Raw genomic sequence first — 13,613 nt, 5'->3', positions numbered from 1 at the left:
TTCCAGTCAAAGGCACATGCCCGGGTTGCCGGCTCGATCCCCAGTAGGGGGCGTGCAGGAGGCAGCCAATCAATGATTCATCATTGATGTTTCTCTTTCTCTCTTCCTTCCTCTCTGAAATCAATAAAAAATATACATATCTAGCCGAAACCAGTTTGGCTCAGTGGATAGAGCATCGGCCTGCGGACTGAAAGGTCCCAGGTTCGATTCCGGTCAAGGGCATGTACCTTGGTTGCGGGCACATCCCCAGTAGGGGTTGTGCAAGAGGCAGCTGATCAATGTTTCTAATTCTCTATCCCTCTCTCTTCCTCTCTGTGAAAAATCAATAAAATATATTTAAAATATATATATTCATATCTATTTTAAAAAAACCTGCAATACCTGACTATTTAGTTAGGAGCATTGACCTCTTTTCCCTAAGATTGTCAAATAAAAAATTACAACAGCCAACACAACAATAGCTGTCCAGCATGAATGAAGCAAAATTATACCTATTTTTTTTGCCAGATCGACCAAAAAATATGTTATTTGGGGTGCTACAGAACTTTAGTGCTTAGTTTATGTGTGCCATGAGATGAACAAGGTTGACAGCTGCTGCCTTAGAGGTTAGACACAGGGGTAAGGCCACCATCCAAAGGCAATAGCAGGAGGGCAGCCAGATCGACCAGGTGTTCTAACTACGTCCTTTTAAAGGTGATTTAGGTTCGAGAAACTTAAGGCCTTCTGAGGACCCTCCCTAATGTCACTGAGAGACCAAAGGTAGTTTCCCGTTTTTCTCAACTCAGAACAGTAAATATTGCACAAGTCTACGGACAAATTTGGATTGCACTGAGAGAGACAGGGGTGCTCTGAGCACCAGAGGAAAAACAGTGCCCAAGGTTTTGTTTGCAGTGTCAGCCTTGCAAGAATAGCAATTACTCCTGCAGAACGTGGGGCTTCCTCCCGCTCAGCCAAGGGATACCTGCAAGGCCGGGCCGCCAGCCACAGGCCTGAGGGCAGAGAGGCCGCTCCCTCAGCCCAGCAGAGCTCAGGAGGTTCTGAGGGCCAGTTCCACACACACACACACACACACACACACACACACACACACACACACACACGAGCAGGAGGCCATATTGCACAGTGACCAAGAACTCTCCTTCCAGAGAATAGGGTCGCTCCTTGACCCAACCAGAGCAGAGAGGAGTGGGGAGAGTTAGAGAGAAGTGTGTGCTTTAAAAAGAAGGCAGTAATAAAGGACCTGGAGCTCCCTGGAGCTTCTGTGCCAGCTCTCAAAGGGATAATGGCAGCAGCATTAGGACTTTGATGTGGTTCCAAAAAGGAGGGTTTGGGCCTAAAAAAAAAAAAAAAAAAGTACCCAGTGGATACTCTGTGGGTCCTAAAATTCTGTGTAAATCTCCCCGAGTTATTCGCCACACCTGCACACGGAGCTGCACGTCGCAAAGCAACGGTTTTGTGCAAAGTACCCTTCCATCGCAGCCCGAGTACCTCCAACCCCGCCTTACTGCCCCGACCCCCAAAACTAAAAGCTTTAGATTCCTGGCTGGGAAGCAACATCTACAGGCTCCTTAGCATAGAATTAGAAACACGTGATGATTTGAAGAAAAACTGCTTAGGACAGAAGAAATCACTCCCTGCCCAGGATCTCATCGGAAAAATAAAAGTGAAGATTAGGCAACAGGAGCTAAGTCCAGGCTTGAGCGCCCTTGAGGTCAGGGGTGCAGGTGTTCTGGGGGAGAGTGAGAGGTTTGAATCAGCCCTTCCCCCCTTACCAGGCAGATCCTGATCTCTCTCATCCACAGCTGCTAACCATGTTTGCTCCCTCTCTTCTTCTCTTCTTTTTTTTTTTTAATGTTTCTATTGACTTCAGAGAGGAAGGGAAAGAGAGAGAGAAACATCAATGATGAGAGAGAATCATTGATAGGCTGCCTCCCGCACACCCCCCACTGGGGATCAAGCAGGCAACCCAGGAATGTGCCCTGACCGAATTCGAACCTGGGACCCTTCAGTCTGCAGGCCTATGCTCTATCCACTGAGCCAAAGGGCCCTCTCACATCTTCTTGGGGTGCTGGCCAACCTTCTCCCACCTCATTTGGTCGGGCCCAGCCTTAACTGCTCCCCCTCCCATAGGCAGACACTGGCTCCCAGATTGAAGGCACAGTTCTCTCCAAAGGCACCTGGGAGGTCGCTTCCAAGCAGCAACTTAAAGAACTTTTTTCTTTTAAAAATCTTCAGGTTTCTTTTTTCCCCTTTTCTTAAAAAAAAATCTATATATATCTATATCTATATCTATATCTATATCTATATCTATATCTATATCTATATATCTCTATCTCTATAGTCCTAGCCAGTTTGACTCAATGGATAGAGCTTTGGCCACAGACTGAAGGGTCCTGGGTTCAATTCCGGTCAAGGGGACGCACCTCGGTTGCAGGATCGATCCCTGGCCCTGGTTGGGCCCAGCCCTGGTCGGGGCACATGCAGGAGGCAACCAATCGATGTGTCTCTCACATTAATGCTTCTCTCTCTCTCTCCCCTTCCCTCCCACTCTCTCTAAAAATCAATGGAAAAATATCCTCAGGTGAGGATTAACAACATCAACAAAAATTCGATACTGGTAGACAGACAGATAGATAGACATATCGATATTGATATATGAATAGCTCTTCATTTAAAGAACAGTTCCCCAGGTGAGGGATGCTGTGGCCCGGCCTGCTGTCGCGGCAGGATGAGCACAGCGGAGTGCAGGGTGGGGCTGCAGGGGAGCTAACTGCAGAGGCCACCCCACGGTGCTTGCAGGGGCTGCTCCTGCCCAGCATCATTTCCTTCTTGCAGGTGAGGAACCCATAGGAGGCGATCAGCGGGCCTCCTCATACAGGACGCAGATGAGCCATCCTCCCGCGTTCGGTAGGACACCTCATAGGTGTTCACCCATGGGGTGCGCTCTCAGGGCAGCAGCCGGGCAGCTGGGGCTGGCTGAGTCCCACCTGGCTGGCCACCTTGCTGATGATGGGGTCCGTCTTGCGGAGGATGCGGATGCAGCGGTAGCCAGAGGCCTTGGACAGCTTCTTGGAGAACCAGTGGCATCTGTCGCGCTCTTCGTGCCTCCTGGAGAGCCCCACTGAACACCTTGTCTCTGCTCCTCAGGCAGCCCCGGTCCTCAGAGAGGAAGCCTGTGGGGGTGATCCCTGAGAGCATGTGTGTCCTCTTTCCGGTCCAGCTGGCCTGGCTCCGACCGCGCGGGGCTCTGGCGCCGGTGCCGCAGCCAGGGGCAGTGGGAGGTTTCTGGGGGTCCTGCCGCTCCGCAGGATGCGCTTGCTCAGGGGCTCTCCACTTCTGCCTTCCAAAACGCCTGCATCTTCCCCGCCCCCTCCCTTTCCCTGCTCTCCAAGGTAACCCCTACCCTGAATTAACAATTACCATTCTCTTACTTTTCTTTATAACTTGACCAGCTCTGTCTTTATCTCCAAACAGTATATTGCTTAGTTTTGCAAATTTGTGAACTTTATCCTACCTAATAATAGAGTGACATGCAAATTGACCGCACCTTCGCTATGCCTAAGCCACGCCCACCAACCAATCAGGGCGAGTATGCAAATTAATCCAACAAAGATGGCAGTTAATTTGCATATCAAGACAGCGTAGAAAGAAGCGAAGCTGCGAAGAAGCAAGCCGGCAGGGCAGCGGAGAAGGGAGGCAAGCCGGTGCTGCCTGACTTAGCCCTATCGGTCCAGGCCGCCATGGACCCGGTAGGCCTGGTGGGCAGCACCTGATGTCACCCACAAGGTCCAGGCCATGATAGTGACCGGGCAGACTCGGCAGGCAGCACCTGACGCTGTCCGCGGGGTCCAGGCAGTAATCGGGACCAGGCAGGCCCAGCGGACAGCGCCCGACATCACCCGCGGGACCGGGAAGCCATTGGGACTAAGCATGGCAGCTGTCCGCGGGGTCCAGGGGGCGATCCGGTAGGGCAGGCGGCATGGACAGCGCCTGATGTCACCCGTGGGGTCCAGGCGGCAATCGGGACTGGGCTGGCCTGGCAGATGGCACCTGACGTCGCCCGTGGAGTCCAGTCTTCGATCGGGACCGGGCAGTTTCAGCAGGCAGCGCCTGACGCTGCTCGCGGGGTCCAGCGGGAGATCAGGACCTGGCAAGTGGCATGGACAGCGCCTGACGCTGCCCGTGGGGTCCAGGGTGCTATCGGGACCTGGCAAGCGGCATGGATAGCGCCTGACGCTACCCGCGGGGTCCAGGGGGAGATCGGGACTGGGCAGGCGGCATGGACAGCGGCTGATACTACCCACGGGGTCCAGGTGGCGATCGGGACCGGGCAGGTGGCATGGACACCACCTGACATTGCCCACAGGGTTCCCACAGCGATCGGGACCTGGCTGGCGGCATGGACACCACCTGACGCTGTCTGTGGGTTCCAGGGGACTATTGGGACCTGGCAGGCGGCATGGATAGCGCCTGACATCACCCACAGGGTGCAGGCGGTGATCGGGACTAGGCAGTTCTAGCAGGCATCGCCTGATGCTGTCTGTGGGATCCAGGGAGCTATCGGGACCAGGCAGGCGGCATGGACAGCACCTGATGTCACCCGCGGGGTCCAGGCAGCCATTAGGACCAGGGAGGTGGCATGGATAGCACCTGATGTCACCCGCGGGGTCCAGGGTGCAATCAGGACTGGGCAGGTAGCGTGGTCAGTGCCTGACTTTGCCTGCGGGCTCCGTAGGCGGGGGTGGCCAGGGTCTCCGGGATCACTGTCTGCCCCGGGCCACCTGAGGACACCGGTGGAGCAGGCCAGGGTTGAACATTTTAATGAAAATGCAATGCCTGTGCCCTGCCCCACCGCGCCCTGTCCCTGGAGAGGAGAGGGAAGTGGGCAGTTAGGAGGCACTGGGGCTCTGAAGTGGCTGGGAACAACCTGCAGGCGAGCTACCAGGAAGAGGTGCTGAACCCTGAGGATGCAGAGGGCTGGCTGATGGAGGTGAGCAAAGGTGCAGATGAGGCGGCTCTTGCCAGCACTGAGCTGGAAAAGTGCATCGAAAGCCTGATGGACAAAATCGCCTTTCTGAAGAAGGTGCATGTCCAGTATGCTCAGATCTCCGTGGAAATGGACGTGTTCTCCAAGTCCGACCTCTCCGCTATGCTCAAGGACATCCACACCCAGTATGAGAAGCTGGCTGCCAAGAACACGCAGAATGCCGAAGAATGGTACAAGAGCAGCTTCACCATGCTGACAGAGAGCACTGCCAAGAGCACCTACATGGTGCGGGCCAGCAACTGCTCAAGGCCAAGACCCTGGAGATGGAAGCAAGCTGGGCATGAACAAAGCGCTGGGAAAGCAGCTGCGAGAGCTGGAGGATAAGCAGAACTCTGACGTTAGTGCTATGCAGGACACAATCAACAAATTAAAAAATGAGTTGAGAACCACAAAGAGTGAAATGGCAGGATACTTAAAAGAATACCAGGACCTCTTCACTGTGAAGATAGTTTTGGACATTTACATTGCAGCTTACAGGAAACTCTTGGAAGGTGAGGAGACCGGCTCAGTTTCACCAGCGTGGGAAGCATAGCCAGCAGCTACTACCAGAGTTCCCAGGTCTTTGGTGATCTGCCTACGGTGGTTTACAGACTAGCTCCTACTTGATGTCTGCTCACTCCTTCCCTTCTTAATACACCAGCTACATCCAGGAGGAGCAGATCGAGGTGAAGGAGACCATTGAGGCTGCAAAAGCCGACGAAGCTAAGGATGAACCCCCTTCTGAAGGAGAAGCTGAAGAGGAGGAAAAGGAGAAGGAAGAGGCTGAGGAAGAGGAAGGAGAGGAAGAGGAAGAACGTGCCAAGGAAGAATTTGAGGATGCAAAGGAGGAAGAAGGAGGTGAAGGTGAAGGAGAAGATGCCCAAGAAGCTGAGGACGAGAAGAAAGATGAAGGTGCTGGGGAGGAGCAAGCAACCAAGAAGAAAGATTGAGCCCTCCTTTCCTTAATTATTTCAGGAATAATCCTCCCAAAACCAGGTCAACCCCGCCACCAACCAAGCAGTTGAGTTCCCAATACTATATGAATTAAGAAGTCAATATATATAACATTCTGAGGTGACTCAGGTTGGACATTAAATGTTATGCTATGACTTTTCTCCTTATGCAAAGTATCTGTTTGCTTGCAGAGTGGCTTCCTGGCTTGCTGCCAGCCTGTGCATGGTCCACGCTTATGAGTTCAGGATCTATGACAATGTGAATAATTCAGATGTTTACAATAAAAACACATGAATACAGGAATTCACTAATGTTAATGTTAAATTTCATGGAAAAAATAATCCTTTGAATCTTTGGTGGTTAGAAATTAAAGACCTCAAATCATGTGCAATAAACAGTAAATAAAGTTACACTGAATGACAAAAAAAATACATTAGGGGCCAGGAAATGTCAAAAGAACTGGGGAACCATTCCCAGATCAGGAAGGGAAGTCACAGGGTATATATTATTGCTACGAATACAGTGTAATGTATTCGTAGCAATAATACTAATTACAACATATACAATGTAATGTATTAGATGCCTTCCTATTGGATGAAGTATGTATTCTCATAGAGTAATACTGGTAGATATGTTATAGTTATGACAGTATGTCATATTATCTATATTAATAAAAGGGTAATATACTAATTAGACCATGAGACCTTCCAGATGTCCTTCTGGACAAAGCCATGGTGGCGGGGCTGAGGCAGAAGCGGTTATGGGTGATCAGACCAGGAGGGGAGGGCAGTTGGAGGTGAGCAGGCTGGTGGGGGGGGGGGTGTAGTTGGGGGCAAGCAGGCCAGCAGGCAGAGTGGTTAGGGGAGATCAAGCAGGCAGGCAGGTGAGCGGTTAGGAGCCAGTAGTCCCACATTGTGAGGGGTTTGTCCAACTGCAGGTTTAGGCCCGATCCCACAGGGGTCCCAGATTGGAGAGGATGCAGGCCAGGCTGAGGGACCACCCCCTCCCCGTGCACAAATTTTGTGTACCGGGCCACTAGTATAAATATAATTGTTCTATATGTTTCCAAGGTTTGCTTTTTCACTGAGCATTTTCATTGCTATAGTTTCCATCTTACGGGTTGAGGGCTTATATCATAACCGGTGGCCCAACATTTGGATTTTTGCAGTTTGAACTCTGAGGGCACTTCTAGAGTACAGCTCTAGTCCTTGGATTTGAAAACTGCCTGCAGAATGAAGTCTTTCTGTGCTGTTTGATTTCTGTTGATAAGTAACCCAAAAGCTTTTGTTCTATAAGTAGAACACTGACAAATGCCTAAACTTCAGTTACCCATTATTCTTGTGTCACAGCCCCACTTGCTGAACACGGAGTCGGCCTCTGTTGAAAGTCCAGTTGCCTCCACCACCTGAGAAATGAATGATGTAAGTTTATGGTCTTGTTTCTCCTAACAACCCATCTCTTTGATGATCAGCTGCCAGCAGCTTACATCTTTAAAAACCCTGTTCTCCTCCTCCCACCTCAGAGCGTGTCTTTGGTTCATACCTAGGGCTATGTTGTCTGATTTGCAAATCACACAGGAACAAAATTCTCTTAATTTCTTCTGGAACTTTTGTTAACAGAATCAACCAAAAACATATTCCACTTTTGATGGACATAGAACTGTTTCCAGTTTTTTGCTAGTTACAAGCAGTGTTGTTATGAATATTCTTGTACATGTATTCCCATGCTGCGTGTCAGTGAGTGCGCCTGAGGTTTCTGTAAGAGAGGTTAGGCTGGGTCGTAGGGAATGCGCATCTTCAGCTTTACCAGATGGTGCCAAATTGTTTTCCAAGGTGCAAGGTAACTGTAATTTGCAGTCCCAACAGCAGTGTTTCCGTTTGTTAGATATCTTCAACAATACTTGATGTTTACTTATTTTTTTTGCAAATCATTAAAATAGTATGTCATTGTGGTTTAAAGTGTAGATTAATTTTCATTTCTAGGATTTCTAATGATATTGAACATCATGCTATATGTTTATTGGCCATTTCCATTCCCTCTTTTGAAAAGTGCCTATTCTAGTCATTTGCCCAATGTTTCTTCTATTGATTTATCTTTTTCTCGTTGATTTGTAGTTCTTTATATGTCCTGGGCATTCATCCTTTGACAATTTAACAAAACCTTTGTTAAGCATGAATATGTCTGTCTTATCTCTCTAGCTAGATTACTAACCCTGGAGGATAGTAGAGAGTACAGAACATAAATTAGACCAGTAAGAATCCTGTAGAATTATAACTTCCTATTTCCCTTACCGTTCTCTTCACATTTAAGAGCCCTTCAGTAAAAGCCAAGGTTTTTCAATCGCTGGCCTGGAAGGTTACAGGCTGTTTTTGTTCTGCTTTTTGTTGTTAATCCTCACTGGAAGATATTTTTTCCATTGAAGGAGTGAGGGAGGAGGAGAGACATCCACGTGAGAGACACATGGATAGTCTGTCTGTCCCCCAATCGAACCTGCAACCCAGGTACCTGCCCTTGACGGGGAATCGAACCCACAACCTTTCGGTCAGCGGGGCTGACGCTCTAACCACTGAACAGCACCAGCCAGGTACGGTTTGCTTTATTTATTTTCAAAGAACCAATCACAACAAGACAAAGGATGTTGCGTTGTCAGATTTTGCTACATCCAGGTGAGGGCGTGGGTGCACGGAGGTGAACTCGCTGCCCTCTCGTTGATGACTGGTGCGGGGAAGTAGTTTCCTTTGCCCCGTGTGTTGCCTTCTGATCTCTGCTTGTGCTAGTCTCTCTAGCTTCGCAGAAATCTCTCCGAACTGAAGGCCAAAACAAATTCTGTTGGTTCAAGTCCCTCCGGGCTTGGCACGTAGCCAAGCGCTCAGTTCCTTTACAGATTTACCTATAGCGCCCCAGAAATGCCAGGTCCAACCACTGTGCTAGGAATTAGGGCGGCGGAAACGCGCAGCGCACCCCGGGTGGTACTTCAGCTGTAGCCACAGCTCCTCTCCCTGTTTCCTCCGCTGGACCCGGGGAGCGTGTCCTGCGGGTGGGAAGTGAGAGCCTCCCTGGGCGCAGTGGGCCGGAGCTTGGGAGGCTTCAGCGGGGTCGCCGTTTGCTCCCTGCTCTGCTTCACTGGGACGGAGAGGGGACCAGCAGGACTTTGGAACCTGTTCCTGGAGGCGTTGCAGTAAGAGGGTGCAAGGTCAACAGGCGCGCTTGGCGCCCCCACGCAGCGGGTGCCCGAGTGGCTCCCCACAGCCCCGGGGTAGGGGCGGGCCCTGAATCTCCGGGTGCCGGGGCGTCACGGGCGCCCGCTCCTGATTGGCTGCCGCCACGGTCACGGGGCCGGGCGCTCCGAGATTGGCAGAGCCCGAGGCCAGAGCCGGAGTAGCGGGACCCGGGCGTCTGGTCGCAGTCCGAGGGGCTGGCGTCGGCACCAAATCCAAAGCCCACGTTGGGAGTCTGGCCGGGAAGCGCGCACCATGCCCTACGTGCTCATCAGCACTCAGATCCGCATGGTGAGTACCCGCCTGGCCAGTGGAGTGGGGGCCGGCCGGGCCGCGGGGACTGCGGCCGCACTTTGGCGCCTCCCTCTTGGGCCCAGAAAGTGCCCGGACACGCCCCCTCGGGCCTCAGGGAGGGAGGCTGGGGATCCGACTCTGCCCAGATCGTGGAACTCGTAGCTCTGGCCGGCTTGGCGCCTCCGAGGACGCGAAGGCGGCCAGATGCGTGCGTCCCCGCGACCCAGCGAGCATGGGCGCTTGCGGCTGCTCCCACCTGTCCAAGGGAAACCCTGGCCTCACAGGTGCAACACCCACTGCCCTACAGGGAGCCGCTCCGCAGGGGGTTGTGGGGGGCGGGGATGTAGTAACCCGAGGAAAAGAGGTTTGGAAAAGATGTGCTAAGATGCTAAAACAGCTATGCCCAGTGCCTGACCCACCCACAGCCGCTAGCTTGGGTGGGTCAGGAAGAGTTGTCCCTAAGACCTTAGGAAAGGAAAAGGAAAACACACACACACACACACACCCCAAACTCTTCCTGCTCAAGAAGGGGCGCCCTAGCCAGTCTGGCTGAATGGATAGAGCTTCGGCCTGGGGACTGGGGTCCTGGGTTCATTCAGGTCTAGGGCACATACCTGGGTTGCAGGCTCCTCCCCAGCCCCCTCTGGTCTGGGCATGTGCAGGAGGCAACCAATCTATGTGTTTCTCTCATATCGGTATTTCTGTCTTTCCCTCTCTCTTCCACTCTCTCTAAAAATTAATGAAAAAATATCCTCGGGTGAGGATATTAAAAAAAAAAAAAAAAAAAAAAGAAAGAAAAGAAAAGAAGCCCTAACTGGTTTGGCTCAGTGGATAGAGCGTCGGCCTGCAGACTGAAAGGTCCCCGGTTCGATTCCGGTCAAGGGCATGTACCTTGGTTGTGGGCACATCCCCAGTAGGGAGTGTGCAGGAGGCAGCTAATCGATGTTTCTCTCTCATCAATGTTTCTAACTCTCTCTCCCTCTCCCTTCCTCTCTGTAAAAAATCAATAAAATATATTTTAAAAATAATAAAAAAAAAAAGAGAAAGAAGAAAGGGAAGAACGCCTCCGATGGTGTTAGAGGTGGGGAGAACACCATTCCGGAGTCAAAAGTCACCCTCCTCTGGGCGCTCTTTCCTAAGAAGGTGCTGGTTGCCCCAGTCAGAATTATATGACTGGGTCCCCCAGCTGGGCAGCAGGATGCTCCTCTGCCTCTTCTCACTCCCCGGGGCTGAGTGACCCATCGGAGGGTAAGCAACTCCCTGGGTGGGAGGGAAATGGGCGGCTCACCACAGGACGGGTCTTGGCCGTGCCCGGGGCAGTGGTCTGAGAACCAGTCACTTGAGCAGTTGTTAAATGTGGACTCCTGGCCCCTTCCGAGACCTCTCAAAACACTAAGCCTGGGGCATGGGAATTCGGTGCTCCTCAGGTGGTTTTAAAAAATAGGTCAGCTTTATTGCTATATAATACACAAACCACAGAATCCACCAATTTAAAGTGTACAACTCAACAGTGTTTTTTAGCATGTTCAGAGTTGTGCAACCATCATCCTAATCAATTTTAGAACATTTCCATCACCTTAGCAGTCACTTCTCATCACCGCCCGCCCCCAGGCCCCCAGCCCCAGGTAACCACTAATCTACTTCCTGTCATAATATATGGTCTTGTATCTGGCGTCTTTCACTTACATAAGGTTCTCAAGGTTCATCTATATTGCAGTATGCACCAGTGCACATTACTTTTTATTGCAAACACGATTCCATCATATGGATATGCCACATTGCATTTATCTATTCAGCAGCTGAAAAACATTTAGGTTGCTCCCACTTTTGATTATTATGAATAATACTGCCACCGACATTGCCGTACAAGATCTTATGTGGACAGGCTTTCATTTCTCTGCTCTCCAGCTGATGGTGACACACATCAAACATGGTGGTGGGTGGTGCCTGGCACGTAGGTGCCAGTTCAGACACTGCCCAGCTCCTCTTGGAGGGGCTAGAGAAGCCTCACATTGTTTGGTTGGGTCATGACTGGCCTCACCCTCTTCCAGACTGTTCTCAGCCCTCAAGGTCCCTCACCAACCCCTCCAAACTTTATCTAAGCTGGCTCAGCACCAGCAGGCAGGGAGGAAGGAGAGGCAAGACCGGCTACCTCTACCTGGCAGCCAGCCAAGCATCCACTGTGGCTTACCTTGCAGGAGGTGGGTCCCACCATGGTGGGCGATGAGTACTCCGATCCAGAGCTGATGCAGCATTTGGGGGCCTCAAAAAGAGGCGTCCTGGGAAACAACTTGTAAGTAGTGGCATTCTTAAGTATCTTTTCCCCTGGACCCGTCCCTGTTCCCTTCACACACCACCAAGACCAGGGACAATGCCACTGCCCGACCTCAGAGCCCTGCCTGCCTCCTGGGCTCTGTCCTCTTATAGGGTCAGTCCTGTCTGCAGCCTCACGGCCCCCAGGCCTGCTCTGAGGCTTTCCCACCGCCCTCCCTCATAGGAGAGCTCGTGGACAAAGTCAAGTCCCAGGACAAAGTCCCAGGACAGAGTCCAGTCCCTAGAGACAGGATTATGGAAGTGCTCCGTTCCTTCTCTCCCCCCATCTCCAAGCTGGACCTTATCGTGGCAGACAGGCACAGGGAAAGGTTTCTGTCTTGAAGAGCTGGCTGATTAACAAACCTCAGCCCCCAAAGCAGGGAGCAGGCAGCCTGGGTCCTACTTCCAGCTCAGCCAGCAGCCTGGTACTCGGCCACTTCCCTTGGCTTTCTTCACACTAGTTCTGAGCTTGAACTGTGAGTGCTGCTTCCTTTTCTGCCCCTCCCCGTTCGTGCCCCACAGGCAGGGAGAACCCTGCGCCACAGGCTGGAACTCCTTAGAAGGGTCCCCAGAATGAGCCCCATTCAAAGGGGGCAGCTAGGAGAGGCGAGCTGGTGCCAGCCCCTTGGGTCAGGGCTGGAGGGCGGAAGCCAACCCATCCATTTGCCATGCAGCATTGATCTGGAGATGCCCAGCTTGGAGCTTGCGCCCTTTACCTATGTGACGGCCCTTTAGAATCAGTTCACCCTGAAAGAAGGAACACAAGCCTTCTCTGTGCTAGGGAGAGGCGCCCAGAGTCAGGAACTATTGGGGGTCAAGCTATGGCCCCAGAACTGTAGGACAGGCTAGGCAGGAGGAGGGGCAGGAGGCCGGGTGAGGCCCTGGGGAGCAGCCATTCTTCCTGAACAGTGCAGCAGCCTAGGGCACGTGGGGCTGTCAGCCCAGCCTTATGACACTGGGAAAGCCCTCTACGTTTTCTCATTTACAAAATGAAAACAATGATGGTGCCTTCCTCGGGCTGTTGGGAGGAGTAAGTGAGATGATGCACGGACAGTGCTTAGCAGGGGAGGGTCAGGGAACGTGCACGCAGCCCGGCACCTGGAAGACACCAGCAAGCGTCAGTCCCTGCTATGAGCATTCCTGCCCAGGTGTGGTCTTCAGCAGATACTAGCTTTGTAGGGGAAGCTCGCACTGTGGCCCCTCACGCTGCCCCTCTCCATCTGTTCGCAGTTACGAGTACTACGTCAATGACCCTCCTCGAATAGTCCTGGACAAGCTGGAACGCAGGGGCTTCCGTGTGCTGAGCATGACGGGCGTGGGCCAGACGCTGGTGTGGTGCCTGCACAAGGAGTGACCCGCACTGTGAGGAGCGGACAGGGCACCCCTTCTCTGAGTGGCTGCCTGTGGGTCCTGATCCCAAGCCCTCCTCACTCACTGCCCTGCCCCTCTTCCCAAACTGTCCTCTTCCCTTGGACCAGCACCACTGGGCAGTGAATGGCCCTCTGAAACCTGCTCCCAGCTGCCCCTCCACCTTCCAGCTGGGTGAGGGTCCATGTTCATGGGCAGGCTGAGGGGCTGGCAAGAGCGAGGCTGCCTTTGTCAGGAGCACTGGCCCTGAGACTGGGCGGGTGGGTCCTGTGCCGCTAATCTAAGCCAATAAAGGGCTGTGATGACTGGTTGGTTCTAAGCTGTGTGTGTGCAGGGACTCTCAGCAAGCGGAGCACCTCCCTGGGGTCTGTCCACTGCCAAGGGGAAGCCAGCCTGGGCGGAGCCTCCGGGGCAGAGCCCAGGACCCAGGGCCACACTGG

The 13,613-nt window shown here is 52.4% G+C and overlaps 1 protein-coding gene and 1 pseudogene across 1 annotated transcript; one reads left to right on the top strand and one right to left on the bottom strand.

Annotated features, from left to right (window-relative positions):
* Positions 1-1,712: 1,712 nt before the first annotated feature.
* Positions 1,713-3,742, bottom strand: LOC103304997 (protein BTG2-like; annotated as a pseudogene).
* Positions 3,743-9,038: 5,296 nt separating this feature from the next.
* Positions 9,039-13,466, top strand: GCHFR (GTP cyclohydrolase I feedback regulator). The gene is made up of 3 exons (XM_008143008.3): positions 9,039-9,489; positions 11,691-11,785; positions 13,036-13,466. Exons 1-3 carry the CDS (start codon positions 9,454-9,456, stop codon positions 13,157-13,159), a joined length of 255 nt encoding a protein of 84 aa, XP_008141230.1. The 5' UTR covers positions 9,039-9,453; the 3' UTR covers positions 13,160-13,466.
* Positions 13,467-13,613: the final 147 nt, after the last annotated feature.

The sequence above is a fragment of the Eptesicus fuscus genome, chromosome 5, assembly GCF_027574615.1.
Source record: "Eptesicus fuscus isolate TK198812 chromosome 5, DD_ASM_mEF_20220401, whole genome shotgun sequence".
Lineage (NCBI taxonomy): Eukaryota > Metazoa > Chordata > Mammalia > Chiroptera > Vespertilionidae > Eptesicus > Eptesicus fuscus.
Note: the sequence above shows the minus strand (reverse complement) of the source record. Positions and strands in the feature narration are given on the sequence as shown.

What these genes read in the sequence shown, in the direction of transcription:
- GCHFR (XM_008143008.3), top strand. Translation starts at nt 9,454, where the DNA reads ATGCCCTACGTGCTCATCAGCACTCAGATCCGCATG. An exon ending in TCAGCACTCAGATCCGCATG is followed by an intron (nt 9,490 to 11,690) that starts GTGAGTACCCGC and finishes CTTACCTTGCAG; the next exon opens with GAGGTGGGTCCCACCATGGT. An exon ending in GGCGTCCTGGGAAACAACTT is followed by an intron (nt 11,786 to 13,035) that starts GTAAGTAGTGGC and finishes ATCTGTTCGCAG; the next exon opens with TTACGAGTACTACGTCAATG.